Below are 16002 nucleotides of genomic sequence, written 5' to 3' on the forward strand. Positions count from 1 at the left end.
ACCCACTTCTCTTATATCAAGGGAATTCAACATTTTATATTTTGATAAAAAAATATATTTTGCTCCATTTGTAAAATTTAGTTTTCACGAAGGGGATTCAATTGAACTTTCTTACGTGAACTTAGCTCCGCCCTTGTGTTCATGCACACATATAGGTGTCTTTCTACATTATGATTCTGAACAGATAAACATATACTCCTCTTGGGTTGGAAAATGTTTTATATATTTTGATTATATATGGTAGGTGCCAATGCACCAAGTCAACAATCGTGTGTGTATCTTTTCCTATTTTATCAAACATCATGTTATGGCAAATGCAATGATGTTTCATTTTGAACTTGTTTCACACTATCTGCACTAATTTCATGTTTGCGGATTATCTATTTCTTAATTATTTTATATATTTTTTTAATTATGATTAACAAGCACACTGCATGTGGACCTGATTTTTTTCTCATATGCCAACGACAATGAGAATTGAATTCAAGACTTTGTCTACTCTAATATCATGATAAAGTATGTGACACATCTCATTTAAAAATTCATATTTTCAACTGTATAGAGATAAAAACACTCGGTGGTACCAAAGAACGATATTATTACACACTCGGTTATATTGAAGCAAAAGATTGCTTTATGTCTCACCACATTTACATTTTGAGGTAAGTTTTGAAACTAGAAGAGAATCAAAGACTTTAGAAATAAGCAATTAAGGTATAGTTCCTTTTTAAATCGCCTAAGGATCAATCTTTAAACACTCTAATTAGTTTTTATTCCTTACTCCATCTTAAAGTTTTGGTGTAATAATGAATATTAGGGCTTTTAATATGCTTTATAAACATTCCCATGGTCCATCATATAAGAAAGCTGGTCTAGATTACATGTAAAGCAATGGGAATTTCTATCTTGGGAAAAAGTTTAACATTTATCACTAGCAAGTGACGACAAGAACTCGCAAGGATAGCCGAGTTGGTTGAGCAAAAGATCCCCTATATGGGAGGTGGCAAGTTCAAAACTCCCGTCATGCTTTCTCGGTCGAGCTCATCGCACGGGGTATGGCTACTGCGGTTACTTCTCCAGTGTGATTTGTGAGCTATTGTACTGGAACGGGGTTTTCGCATAGCACACCCGAAGAATAGCAGCTGTGAATTCCCTAGTTTACTTTTTAAAAAAAATTGTAATGTACAAGAACCAAAAATGTGTTACAAGCACAAGAAGCCCTTGTTTGGCACGCATAATATTTACGTCAAATGAAAAGGAATATACCAATTGTTCGTAATATTAACTTTGCCAAAATAAGGTACAGCAGGCTAAAAGATCATTTGCTTAAATTTTCAGCAAGACCTTGAATAAGCGTTATTAGCTTGCTAAATATATATCAAAGAAATCATGGATTAAGAATCTCTCGAGTCCCACTAATTTCTTAATTCTCGTGCCAAATGTTATTATTTATTGCATAAAAGTGAAACACAAATAAAACTCTTGTGGAGTTTTTGCAATATAAATCATACAAGTTATTCAGCTTAACAAATTTTAAATTAAACTGAGTGTGTATATACATATATACGTCTTAATTATGGTAAATAAAAAGAATATTTTCCCTGTACCAAAAAAAAAAAAAAGGATATTTTCCATCTAGTTGTTTAAACAAGTCCGAGAAGCGACATGCATGAAAGTCAAAGGCTAAAATTTAGAATTTACTAATATTATAATTTATGTGAACCAGTCTTCGATCGATCATTCTCTGCTTCATAGAGGAGGGGGTTCCCAAACCTATTTTTACCGAAAAATAACCGTAATTTAAGTGAGAAATAGCAACTGCTAGTGCTACTACAAGAACTAGTAATTTTAACCTTTACGAATAGGTGCTAAAAAATATTCAAACAATTAACTATAGGCAAATGACTACATTAAACTGTAAACATGAGTAGCTACCTATACGTAATTATATATTATAATCAGTTAAATTACACAAACCATAAATTTACCGTGGAATCCCAGCAATGTCTTTGATTTGTTTGCTTAGAGATAAACTACCTGATCAATATAATATAGCACACATATTTTGAATTTATAGAAATATCTCCCTTTACTGTATATATACGGACTTTGAAACTTCTTAACTAAACATTAATTAATTACTACCAAGTTAGAAATCACACGCAACATGGTGGTGTAAATGGAGGCACTAATGCAGTCAAATTTGGGTAAATCAAATAACATTTTAAGACAACCAATCTCTATGGTGGATACTTGTCAAAGAAAATGGTTTGAATATCCAATTGGCTCTGTACAAATCTCAGAGAAATGAATAATCAAGATTATTGTATGAAAAAAATATTTATTATATCTAAAATCAATCAATGCCGCGATTTTTACGTCATCTTTATTACTTACTGTAATTGATTATGTTCCCTCCATTTCAATTAACTTTTAAAATTTGTTATCTAAAATAAGTCATAAATAATTGTGTTGCTGTAAATTATTTTATTAAGTGTAAAATGAGTAGTCTAAAATTAAATAATTTTTAAATATAAAAATATATTATTTTTTAGTTAAACTATAAAGAAAATATCATCACATAAATTGAGACAAGGAAGAATATATTTAAATTGTTATTTATGAATTAAGTATAATAATGTAGTATATATAGTACTACTATGATTTTAGAGGGGAGACCAAATGACCAACAGTAAAAGTAAAAGTAAAAGTCCAAGTAAGAGTCATCCTCAGACAAACACAGAACATTGAAACAAGGTTTTTGCCACTGTATTATTTGAGAATCTATCTGCCCGAACAAATATCTGACTACTGCCCGTTGTCGGGTTCTGTTTAGACTCGGTCACCTGCCCGCTCTTTCCCCCCCACCCACCTTCGCCTTTTCGGGCAGCTCCAAACTTCAACACACACACACACACCCCTCTCTCTTCTTCCTCATAAATATGTAAACTCTCACACTTCCCATTCTTGCCACCACCACTTCCTCCGCCGTCGACGGTGGTGCAAAAGAGTAGCCATAAAGTTGCTCTCTTTTTTGGCAAAAATGGGTCAGGGTTTGAGTTGTGGATCAGGTGATGAACATGGCTTATTCAGTGCTGTACAGTGTGGTGATGTGGAGACATTAAAAGCTGTTTTAGAGAAAAACCCATCTCTAATTCATCATTCTACAGTGTATGATCGACAGTCAGCTTTGCATATTGCTGCTGCCAATGGTCAGATCGAGGTGGGGTTCTTGAAAAAGTTTTGATTTTCATGTTTCTTCAATAAATTTGGTGTTTTTAATAAAATCTGATTCATGGATTTTGATTGATTTTTCAGGTTGTTACTATGCTGTTAAACCAATCTGTCAACCCGGATTTGTTAAATCGTTATAAGCAGGTGCAATTTTTGCATATTTAAGCTCTTTTCATTTTTTTAGTTGAATAGCCAATTGGTGGCAAATGAGTGTTAATTGAAAGTTTAATGATGTTTTCTTGTTTTTCAAGAGCTGTTTTTTTACCATTTTTAACTGTTTTTTTGTTCGATTTAGACTCCATTGATGTTAGCAGCAATGCACGGGAAGATCTCTTGTGTGCAAAAGCTTATTGAAGCAGGAGCAAATGTATGCTTTTACTAGTCTCTTATTTCTCCTTGTATTTCAAAATTGGCATGATTGGACTTTGTGTTCTTGGAAATGATTTCAAACTGATGTGGTTAATTGGGAAAAAAATTGTCAGATTTTGAAGTTTGATTCACTTAATGGAAGAACATGTTTGCACTATGCTGCTTACTATGGTCACTCTGAATGCCTTAAAGCAATTCTTTCCTCGGCTCGCACATCTCATGTTGCAGCATCTTGGTAAGCTTCTTAGGGGATTCACTAATTGATTTTTGTATGTTCAATATATTAGATGAGGTTAAATGGAGCGACAAGTCCACAAGGATTCATATAGCCGATCCCAGCATGTTTGGGATTGAGGCGTCGTTGTTGTTTTTATGTTGAATCGCTCATGTAGGTTTTAATGGTTGTTTGAATCGACTGAATTGAATTCTGCAGGGGATATGCCCGGTTTGTGAACGTTAGAGATGGAAAAGGAGCAACTCCTTTGCACTTAGCAGCTCGTCAAAGACGGCCTGAATGTGTTCACATTTTACTGGATAATGGCGCTTTGGTTTGTGCTTCAACTGGCGGCTATGGGTAATTTTTCCATCAAGAAATTCTTTTCTGTTGTTTTCCGTTCATGTTCTCTGAATTAACTTAGATTTGATACGATTTTATATTTATGAAGTTATGCTAACCCTTTTTTTCCCCTTATGTCTATTCTTTTTTTACTTTTACAGATTTCCCGGTAGCACTCCACTTCATTTGGCTGCAAGAGGTGGTTCTCTTGATTGCATCCGCGAATTATTGGCGTGGGGAGCAGATCGACTACACAGAGATGCCTCAGGGTATGTCTTATTTATCTCTTTTAATCTTTTCAATATTTATAGCTTATGAATTATAGACTCATGAATGTTAATACTTGTAAAATTCCCCTGTAATAATTTTAGTTCTTCAATTTGAACATGAGTAATTCTGTATCTAGTCCTCATCTGGTGATAATGGTGCAGGAGAATACCGTACACGGTTGCTTTAAGATACCACCACGGTGCATGTGCGGCTTTGTTGAATCCTTCATCAGCAGAGCCTCTCGTGTGGCCATCACCGTTGAAGTTCATCAGTCAGCTCAATGAAGAGGCGAAAGCTCTACTTGAACGTGCCTTAATGGAAGCAAATAAGGAGAGGGAAAAGAATATCCTAAAGGGGACAGATTACTCGTCGCCATCCCCAACTCCATCTGATTCAGGGATGGATGATAACATCTCTGAGGTAATACACCACCTACTTTTACCCAATAACATATAAACTACTATTGAAATATATCCTACTCTACTAATAAATCGTACATATTTTTGAAAATGAAACGATGTCAGCGTGGAAATGATGCGAGGTATAAGATCCAAAGATATTTGAGGTTAATAGAGTATAATATCCATTCCGAAAAGCTACCGACACTCGGTTTTCAACCTTGATGATCGAGATATTTCTATCGATAGTTCTCTTGTTATCTATCTTTTCAAGTTGACCATTTGTCAACCAGTTTCGTTTGGATTTCTAATGCAGGTCAGTGATACAGAAGTATGTTGTATATGTTTCGATCAAATATGCACAATTGAAGTCCAGGACTGTGGGCACCAAATGTGTGCACATTGTGTACTGGCCTTATGCTGCCATAACAAGCCAAAGCCGACCACGACTAGTCCACCAGAACCAGTGTGCCCGTTCTGCAGAAGCAACATTGTACAATTACATGTTATCAAGGTTACAAAGGACGATGACATAGACCGTGATATCTCCTCAAAGCTTCGAAAGTCTAGGAGATCACGAAACTTCAGCGAGGGCAGTAGTAGTTTTAAGGGCTTATCAGCAGTAAGTTCTTTTGGCAAAATGACTGGCCGTGGCTCGGGTAGGATCGCTGCTGAAAACGAATGGATCGATAAGCCATTAAGCGTTGATTGATAGTACAAATTTGGTATCAAAGTTTCAAACTTGGCAATTAAGATCAGTCCAGGGTGGGGTCTTGCTTCTCAAATGGTATATATAGATAGATCTTTCTCTTCCCTCTGCATTGTAGATTTGGGAAATAAGCAAAGTTAAAATGGTTTGCAGGTTTGGGTAGATGAGTACTATATTATTTGTGTGGGTCACAAAAAATGAGCATTGCTGTAAAATTCTGTTTACAATAGACCCTTGCGGCCCGGCCCTTCTCCGGACCCCGCGCATAGCGGGAGCTTAGTGCATGGGCAGCCCTTTTTTCCTTCTTGAAAAAGGGTGGTAGTTCTTAGGGGCTAGTAGTAGTCAATTTGGATTGGTAAAATTCCTTTGCCAGTTAAACCCCCCCCCCCCCCCCCCCTACTGGTTTCCTTTATTTGGTGAAAACACAACATTATTCCATTGTCTCCTACATTGGTGAAGATTGCAGTATGATGAAAGCATTGGGAAAGAGTCAAACTCAAAGCAAGTAATGAGGAAAGTAGACCCCACCTCACCCTATCTTTTTCTTTAATTTAAAGCAGCCTCAAGGTGTGAAATGATTAGAGTATTGTTTATCAGAAAAAAGGGTGTGAAATGAACTATGATTTGTATCAATCATTTTTTTATTTCAGCAGATATAAATGAATATTGTATAATAGCTGGTTCAAGTTGCAAAGACAATTCTTTTTTGTTATTGGTTAAAGTGATCATATGAATCCATTGCCTCTTGGTTCAAATAATTTGCACTAACATACAACTACTAAACTTCAAAATTTCAAGTAAGTTGAGGTCGGTTGTGTGAATTCTCACTCTAATGTCGATTCATTTAAGTTTGTTTTAGTCCAATATTCAACACTAGATATTTTATATAATTTTTACTAACATATAAATCTCTATAAACAAAAAGACATCTAGTAAATATTGGACCTAAAGTAAACATACTAATATGATGGAACCTTAATTCCAATAATTGATATAACCTATAGATCTTTTGCCTTTCATTATGCACTATTTTTCTCTATCAAGAGATTGTAGATTTTTCGAAATAATTTACTTTCATGTGAATTTAGGTTTATCTTATCTTTTTTTGAACACTTTTACTCACCATGGCTTCACATACGGTTTGGTGTATCTTAATGACGTAAAACATGATTAAATCATCTTAAGCGACCTCTCATTTTATTCGCTATGTGTTTATTTACATCTTTTGTTGAATGTGGTCGTTTTTAATCTTGGTTGCTCGCATATTTATCGTAGCATTTGAATTTTTACGTCACTCATCTTTTGAATATGTTGGACTTTAGAGGCTCAACACATTTTAATCTTTAAACCGTTCTATAGAACTTGCTTCAATTTACTAATTATCCTTCTATCACACAACACTTGGGTATCACCTTTTCATTTCCAATATCCAATTTACATAAATGGAACAATAATTCAACTTGTGATGCAGAATTTTGCCACCACATCAATAAGATTATTATCTTATCAAAATATCATTAGACATAATTGAGATAAGGCTAGCTAATATGGAGCCCACAAACTATGATTTAATGTGATGATGCCATGTGGAGTTGATAATATTAATATTTGGTGGGGTTTGTGGGGAAGTAATTGTATAGATGTTACAATGTTTGGTAAAGAAAGGACACCTAACAAGAAGAAGAATAGAGGGTCCCAAATTTTAGTTAAGCTTTCTTGTTGTGTATTTGGAAGAATTGGTTGATTCTTGAAAATAAAATCAAATCACCAACTGTATTTTTTTGATTTTTGGGACTTGACTTTTTGCATATTTTCATATGAATGTCCACAAAATATAAGCTGTTAATACAACCAAATTGCACATATATTTTGTCAAGGGTGGTTTTATAAGGCCAATTTTTAAAGTCTTATTGCTCTTCTTTTCTTTTTTTCTTTCAAAGGAGTGGAGCTTTTGACTTTGTTACTTTGGTCTGCCGCAGCCAGCACCTGAATTACTTCACTAGGAAAGAATTAGTGCACTCTGGCACACAAGTATTCCGTATTCACACAGGATTCAATGAAAGGCCGCATCCCATGAAATATAATGTAGATAGCCTGCCCTAATGCAAGTGGATGCTTCCACGGTTGGAACTCGTGACCTATAGGTCACACGGAGATAACTGTTGCTCCAAAGCTCGGAAGGAAAAAACAATTCACATAACGAATTTGCTAGCAGCTGCATATGATGTTGACAGACTACCCTAGACTATTTTCACAGTTCGAACTTATAAGTCATACAAAGACAATTTTTTATAACTAATTTGATGGATGTTGCGATAGGTTCACAACTAGTATAAAACTAGTCAATTTAAAATGAATTTTCAAAACATAAAATGGTTTACAATGTGACATGCTTTTCTAGACACGATTAACATGTTCAAATGGAGCGAAATAAATATTAAAGCTTCCATAGTTGCCAAATAATTTGGATTGAGGCATGGTAAGTAATAATTTTAATTATAATCTCTGCATAACTTTTTTATTAATCAATAAATCTTTATTATATTTACGTGAAGCTAATTCGTCTACAAATTAAGGTGGTCTAGAAATACGTTTCAAAGACATAGCCCAATGTCCAAAAATATTACAATTCGGAGCTACAAATTACAAATTTGAATTCCATAGTGTTATGATCATTGTTGTTAATCAATGTAAAGAAGAATTAGCCTAAGTGCTTAAAGGTGGAATTAACGTTTAAACCTAGGTTGCAATAATTAAAAAAAAAAAAAAAAACAGGAATTTTGTCGGTCAAAAGTGAAAAAAGGAAAAGATAAGTGGGCGTTTGGACATAAGAATTGTGAAATACCAAAAAAAGAGTGAATTTTTTTTTGAAGTGAAAATGGTATTTGAAAATTAGAGTTGTGTTTGGACATGAATATAATTTTGGGTTGTTTTTGAAGTTTTGTGAGTGATCTGAGTGAAAATTTTGAAAAATAACTTTTTGGAGTTTTTTAGATTCTCGAAAAATTCCAAAATTTATCTTCAAGTGAAAATTGTAAATTTTATGGCCAGAAACTAATTTCAAAAAGAAAATGAATTTTTTTTGAAAAAAGTGATTTTGTCCAAACGGGATCTAAGAATTGCAGAAAGTTACTGGCTTTTACATTTTTAGCCTGTGACGGAAACTATTTATATTTGGTAGCTGAAATTTTGTATGTATATACACAAAAATATATATTTTCCGTCTATTGTTTTAAGAGCGACTATACTGTGTCATTCCCATAAGTTATTCTTGTGATTAGCCTTTAAAGTTTTATAATTTAACCAGAACTTGAAATATTAGAGGCAAATAGTCAAAATGTTGTCATGTATAAAACAAGCATATACGACAATCATGAATTATACGTCTGATTTTCCGTGGTGGCCTTTTAGGTTTTTCAATTTTAAACTGATGCGCGTGTCATGTTGTAATGAACAAAATAAATAAATAAATGAGTAAGATATTTTGTGAGGCTCCAATCCCATCAAAACGGTTGAAAATGCACATTAAATTAATTAATAAAAAAGACGTATAATATACGACAAGAAAATGACCAAGAAAAATAAACGTTACATTCATGACCTAATTAATTACCTCAAAATTTAGGTAATCACACGAGTTGCAGTATTGCTCTTAAGTGTCTCCTTAATTGCATACAAATCAAATACTGGTGACTAATCAATTTTAAGAGACAAGGTAGAAATTGTTAAAAATAGTTTGAAATGACAAAGTTGACGATATTAAATTATTTTCAAAATAGTAAGCCATCGGTTACAAGAATTTCTAATGACAACATCACTTTAAATCATGAAAAGGTGGCTTTTACTGTATTTGAATTCTATTTTTGATTTGAAAAAATATAATGTATAGCTGCTTTTAAAATAATAGGTATATATATATATATATATATATATATATATATATATATATATATATATATATATATATATATATATATATATACTTTGCAATTACGGAATATAAATAATTTCGGTCGCCGATTAAAAGTGTTCTTTGCCTTTTTGTTTAGCTAGTGTATATTTTGTCCACTTGAAAACCCATTTTATTAACAAATTTACCATTCTATCCTGGCAAAGAGAAGTGTTGGGATAACTCGCTTAGTGCTTGCCTAGTGCGAGAAACTCTCATCCATCACTACATAGAAACCAATGGAAAACCCACCCAAATTACCTAACATACCACCGGAACCACCGTCATGGAAGAAGACACCCACCAATCCCAATCCCATTCATACAAGGAAATGCTCCTAGATAAGCAAGATACAACAGAAGCCGACTACTTTGCTTCCGAGCTAGAATCCACAATAACGCAACAAAAAGGAAAGGAAACAACAAGTCCAATCCTACTGTTAGACCCTTGACAAAGTTGATCGGCAAAGCGGCGCGGCAGTGGCAATGATTTGGCATGATGGCCTTGTCATTGGCCTATGTGCGGGGGAAATCAACATGCAAGACAATGCAGGTGTTGTCAATGGCAACAAATTGTTGCAAAGGCTATGGTGTGACGGACTACACTAAAGCATGAGTGGGCTGCGTGCAAGCAAAGGCCAAGACCTTGACGGAACTAGGCGGGCTGGACGGAAGCTTGACAAGGCAAAACGGGAAAGACCTCGGCACTTAAATGGGGCAGCTTAGTGCCAAGGCAGTGGCATTGGCAATATGATGTTGCCATGACTTAGGTGAGTGGGCTGGCACCTAAGGAACTTGTGGGAAAACGACTTAGCAAAGAGAATGGCATCGTGGCTTGGTGACTTGATGCTAAAATCAGATTGGCATTGGCAAAGGGCAGACTTGATCAAGTAGAGGCGACTTGACATGACCAAGCGACTGTGGCAGCGGACGTGCGCGCGGCTAAGTCATGGGCGACAAGCTGTGGCTATGGCATTGGGCGGGAGCAGTGTCAAAGGCCAAGGCCGGGCGCAATTCCAGCCTTAGGCGTGCAGCAGCTAGCCAGAAACGCGCACATGCAGCGCACATGGAGTGGTTTACAAGTGTGCTGTGCACATGCTATGCAGTTGGGTGGTTACAACTGCCCTTGTCCAAGCGTTACTGATTATAGGCTAAGTCTATGCACGTTTTTAGGCATGTTCTAGCATGACATGCACGTTTTTGATCATGGGGATCATGTTCTATCAGTTGGGGGTGTTAACTGAAAATAGAAAAACTGTTTTTGGGCTGATTACACTGTATATATGTGTGTTAGCAGCCCCAAAAATGGGCCAAGTACCTAGGGAGGGAAACAACAAAAGATATAGGCATATGGTTGTCTATGTCAAGGCTTGAGCATGGCAAATTATGTGCCATTGCCTTGCCAAACGAGTGGGTAGCACGAGACACCTTAGGCAGGGGCTTTTATAGGGCAGATTCGTGCAAGTGTCAGCTATTTTTGTGAGTTGGTGCCTGCCAAGGGTGGCAGTACCTTGCCAAACTCGAGATTTTTCTTTGTAATTTCATATATTATAAAAGGTTGGGAAAGGGTTCCCGTAATCTGTTTGTGCCTTTATTTATTTATGCTGCCTTGAATTTATTCTAAGTGTTAAACCTCGAAAGCGAAAGAAAATTGGGCGAAGGCTGAAGCCAAGTGGGGACTTGACTGCCGCACAGCGGGCAGTGTTTTTGACGGACAGAAAATGCCCCTGTGACAATTGGTATCAGAGCGGAGCAGGTTCGTGACGAGGTCGAGACGGCCATGGATAAGACTTCAAGACAGTGGGTCAGCGTGCTTGTTCGTGGAAGGGACTGTCTTGGCTTAGAAATTCAGAAAAGGCAAGGAAGCAATGATGCAGAAATTTCGAGTTGAGGGTGCCAAAAATTAGTGTGGGTTTCTTACAAATCAATCAGTTGTGTGCTGGATTTGCTGTGGGAATGACGGGCAGGAAAAGCAAATGAGAAAAAACGTTGCACTTGAGGGCAAGGACAAAGTAATTCTCAAAAGGGTGCTGAACTTGTGATGTCTTTGCAAATGGCGAGCATGTATTGGGATTTATTCGACGAGGGCGTCGAATTCAACTGGTTGGGGTGGTTTGGTAGACCCTTGACTAAGCCGATCGGCAAAGCGGCGCGGCAGTGGCAAGGATTTGGCATGATGGCCTTGTCATTGGCCTATGTGCGGGGGGAAATCAACATGTAAGACAATGCGGTGTTGTCAATGGCAACAAACTGTTGCAAAGGCTATGGTATGACGGACTACACTAAAGCATGAGTGAGTTGCATGCAAGCAAAGGCCAAGACCTTTACGGAACTAGGCGGGCTGGACAGAAGCTTGACACGGCAAAACGGGAAAGACCTCGGCGCTAAAATTGGGCAGCTTAGTGACAAGGCAGTGGCATTGGCAATATGATGTTGCCATAACTTAGGTGAGTGGGTTGGCATCTAAGGAACTTGTGGGCAAACGACTTAGCAAAGGGAATGGAATCATGGCTTGGTGACTTGATGCTAAAACAGATTGGCATTGGCAAAGGGCAAACTTGATCAAGTAGAGGCGACTTGACATGACCAAGCGACTGTGGCAGCGGACGTGTGCGCGGCTAAGTCATGGACGACAAGCTGTGGCTATGGCATTGGGGCGGAGCAGTGTCAAAGGCCAAGGCTGGGCGCAATGCCAGCCTTAGGCGTGCAGCAGCTGGCCAGAAACGCGCACATGCAGCGCATATGGAGTGGTTTTCAAGTGTGTTGTGCACATGCTATGCAGTTGGGCGGTTACAACTGCCCTTGTCCAAGAGTTGCTGATTATAGGCTAAGTCTATGCACGTTTTTAGGCATGTTCTAGCATGGCGTGCACGTTTTTGATCATGGGGATCATGTCCTATCAGTTGGGGGTGTCAACTGAAAATAGGAAAACTGTTTTTGGGCTGACTACACTATATATATGTGTGTTAGCAACCCCAAAAACGGGCCAAGTACCTAGGGAGGAAAACAGCAAAAGATATAGGCATAGGGTTGTCTATGTCAAGGCTTGAGCATGGCAAATTATGTGCCATTGCCTTGCCAAACGAGTGGGCAGCACGAGACGCCTTAGGCAGGGGCTTTTATAGGGCAGATTCGTGCAACTGTCGGCTATTTTTGTGAGTTGGTGCCTGCCAAGGGTGGCAGCACCTTGCCAAACTCGAGATTTTCCTTTGTAATTTCATATATTATAAAAGGTTGGGAAATGGTTCCCGTAATCTGCTTGTGCCTTTATTTATTTATGCTGCCTTGAATTTATTCTAAGTGTTAAACCTCGAAAGCGAAAGAAAATTGGGCGAAGGCTGAAGCCAAGTGGGGACTTGACTGCCGCACAGCGGGCAGTGATTTCGGCGGAAAGAAAACGCCCATGTGACACCTACTATCCCAAGAGGATAAAAACAGGTTATATGAACCATGGCGTTACTCAGTCATCATAAAGCTTTTTGGAAGGCGTATGCCACACTATCTCCTCCGATCTAAGTTAACTGAATTATGGAACCCATCCGAACAGTTAATCTTGATTGACCTAGGATGAGACTTTTTCATAGTCAAATTTGGTAAAGAGGAAAATCTGGTGAAAGCCATTCAAAAAGGGCCATGGTTCATCTCTGGCAGCTTCCTCTCAGTCCGAAGATGGGAACCTAAATTCGTTCCACAAGAAGCGACTCTATCTTTCACTGCAATCTGGGTACGACTCCCACAACTACCCACTGAATTCTACGACAAAGAGGTCCTAGAAAAAGTAGGCAGAAAACTTGGGAAACTCCTCAAAATTGATATGTGCACCTCCGCCACTCTCAGAGGTAGATACGCAAGAATATGTATCCAGGTACCCTTGGAAACACCAGTTGCTACCTCAGTTACAATAGGGGATCATAAACAGTTGGTGGTCTATGAAGGAGAAAACGTACTGTTTTGCACTGGGTGTGGAAGGATAGGGCACACTACAAGAGGATGCTCGCACAGGCAAAAACAACATCAAACAACAAATATGCAAGACAGCCCGGAGTGCTCAAATACAAAGCCTAACGGTCACTCAAGCCAAACATTAAACAATGAGGAAGAAGAGGAATGGAAAGTTGTTTCATTCCCAAGAAGGCGTAAAAAGGAGAACAACACGCAGCAAAATGAAGCAATAGACAAGAGTAGAAAGAGCAAACCAACAGCAAAACCAGATGGCATCAAAGTCAAAATGTTCGATGCTACATCTGGTAAGTTTCTTGAAACTCAAACTTTCCAATACACCTCTAAATCTAACCCTCTACAGGATATGGACCAAGCCCAACCCATAAATACAAAAATACAACAACCAGAAGAGCAAGCTACAACCAGGCAACCCATAAGGGAAAGGCCCAATACAAGTGTAAAGAGGAAAGCGGACCCAGGGCCTGCACAGCAGCACACAAATACTGGAAAGGGGCCCGCATCACAAGCAAAAGTTGAGTCGAACCCCACACACAGTAACCCAAACCCAATTGACACTACCCCACACCCAAAGTCAACCAAGCCCAAAAGCCAAGGAAAAGCCAAAAATTTTAGACTCCCCCCCCCCCCCCAACCATCTAGAAAACTAGACTCCACGGTAGACCCCAATCATGATTCCTACAACACTACGTCTCCTCTACCAACACCAACTGGGAAAAACCCCTCTATGAAAGCTCAAGAGCCAAAGCTGAGTAATCAAGAAATCTTAAGTGATTTGACATAACCCATCAACTCAACCACCGGATATCACAATAATCCCATTCTCAGTGTATCAGACACAGACTCCAAAACATCGAGCATGTCTGTCGATTCAAGACCCCCAAAAACGGTCGATTACCCTAATAACCTACCTTTTAAAACTAACCCAAAAACGGTCAGACAAAAGAAACCCAAAAATGAAACCCAATACCAACCCCCCAATCTTCCTAACCTCCATCCCACCACCACCGGACCACTTACCAGCTTCGTTGTTGAAACTAGCCCTCCATGGCCAAACCCTATGCTACAATTTTCAGTTGGGCGATCAACCAATCTCTTTAATCATCCAGAACCCAGATCATCTGGCAAGGGTAACTGTAAAAACCCTAAACAGGGGTTTGGGGATGTTTGGAGCACAACTATGGCAGGCAGTCATGGCCCAGAGCCACCCAAGTCACATGCAACAGAACATCGACTCATCTGTCCACAACAAGATGCAACAGATATTCAACAACATGCCTTTCTTCCCAGATCCATTAGTGGAGGACCCCTATGCAACCCCACAGTTCAAGATCCTCTAACAGGAATCATCCCAGAAAACTTCACCTTAAGTGCAAGAGAATCATCAGTAACTACCTCAGGAGAAACAACACAAATCGCCTCTAGGGAACATCTCCAAAAGAATATCAACAACCCTGGAGCTACTGAGGAATCACGAGGTGCCAATGGACCAGGAAGCAATCCCAACCGACAACCTAGTGAGGGTGGACTCACTTTGGCTGGAAGCAGTAAGAGCGGTGGAGTTCAGCGTGGACCACAACGAAACTTTGATACTCCTATGTCCAAAGAACCTAGTCCGATGCGGAATGGACTTCTCCTCTCACCAGAGTCAAGGTAGACTCAAACCTCTTCTGACCTTAACCCCGGTGATGAGATCCCAAAAATCTCAACACAGGGGAAGATAAGCGATGCAACCCGAGGGCAGGGACAAGGCATCAACGAGCAACAACCCTCCAACACTGAACCCTCTAATGAACTTCATAATATGGAATGTTAGAGGGGCAAAAAGTGCAGAGTTCAGGAGGCATTTCTCGGACATAGTCAAAATGCACAAGCCCGAGATGTTGGTTCTCCTGGAGACCAAAATGGCTTACCATAAAAAGCTAACTGAAGAGCTTCAATACGATATGCACATCCAATTCCCTGCTGTAGGCCACTCTGGAGGTATAGTGATAATGTGGAGGGAGTCTTCCCTCCAAGTTGATGAAGTGGCTGTAAATTCTCAGGGTATCCATGCCATGGTTAAGGTATTACCCTTAAACCCCCTTGGCTCTTTTCTGCGATTTATGCTAGCAACTACATTGAGGATAGAAATGCCCTCTGGGATAACTTAATTGATATCTCCAATAATCACAGAGGGAGTTGGTTTGTGGGTGGAGATTTCAATGAAGTCCTGAAAGCAAGAGACAAGTTTGGGGAAACCCTATAAACACCCACAGGAGTAACTCATTTTGGAATTGTATCAACAATTATCACCTTGTAGACCTAGGTTTTAAAGCTAGTAAATATACTTGGTCAAATAAGGGTACAAGAATAGGTCATGTCTAATTCTAGAGAGAATTGACAGGTGTTTTGCTAATAACCAATGGGTAAATGAATACCCCGACGCTAACATTACACACCTCCCCAGGACCCACTCTGACCACTGCCCCATGCTTGTCAATCCAAGAAATACCAATCATACTCCTCTCAATAAACCTTTTAGGTTGCAGCCACCCTCTGTTTCAAAACTTAATTAG

General features: G+C 38.6%; 1 protein-coding gene across 1 annotated transcript; it reads left to right on the forward strand.

Moving 5' to 3' along the window:
- Positions 1 to 2927: 2927 nt before the first annotated feature.
- Positions 2928 to 6270, forward strand: LOC109241086 (putative E3 ubiquitin-protein ligase XBAT31). The gene is made up of 8 exons (XM_019407796.1): positions 2928 to 3223; positions 3319 to 3378; positions 3530 to 3601; positions 3717 to 3838; positions 4037 to 4177; positions 4321 to 4428; positions 4591 to 4849; positions 5144 to 6270. Exons 1-8 carry the CDS (start codon positions 3044 to 3046, stop codon positions 5537 to 5539), a joined length of 1338 nt encoding a protein of 445 aa, XP_019263341.1. The 5' UTR covers positions 2928 to 3043; the 3' UTR covers positions 5540 to 6270.
- The last annotated feature ends 9732 nt before the right edge of the window (positions 6271 to 16002 follow it).

The sequence above is a fragment of the Nicotiana attenuata genome, unplaced genomic scaffold (genome assembly GCF_001879085.1).
Source record: "Nicotiana attenuata strain UT unplaced genomic scaffold, NIATTr2, whole genome shotgun sequence".
Taxonomy (NCBI): Eukaryota; Viridiplantae; Streptophyta; class Magnoliopsida; order Solanales; family Solanaceae; genus Nicotiana; species Nicotiana attenuata.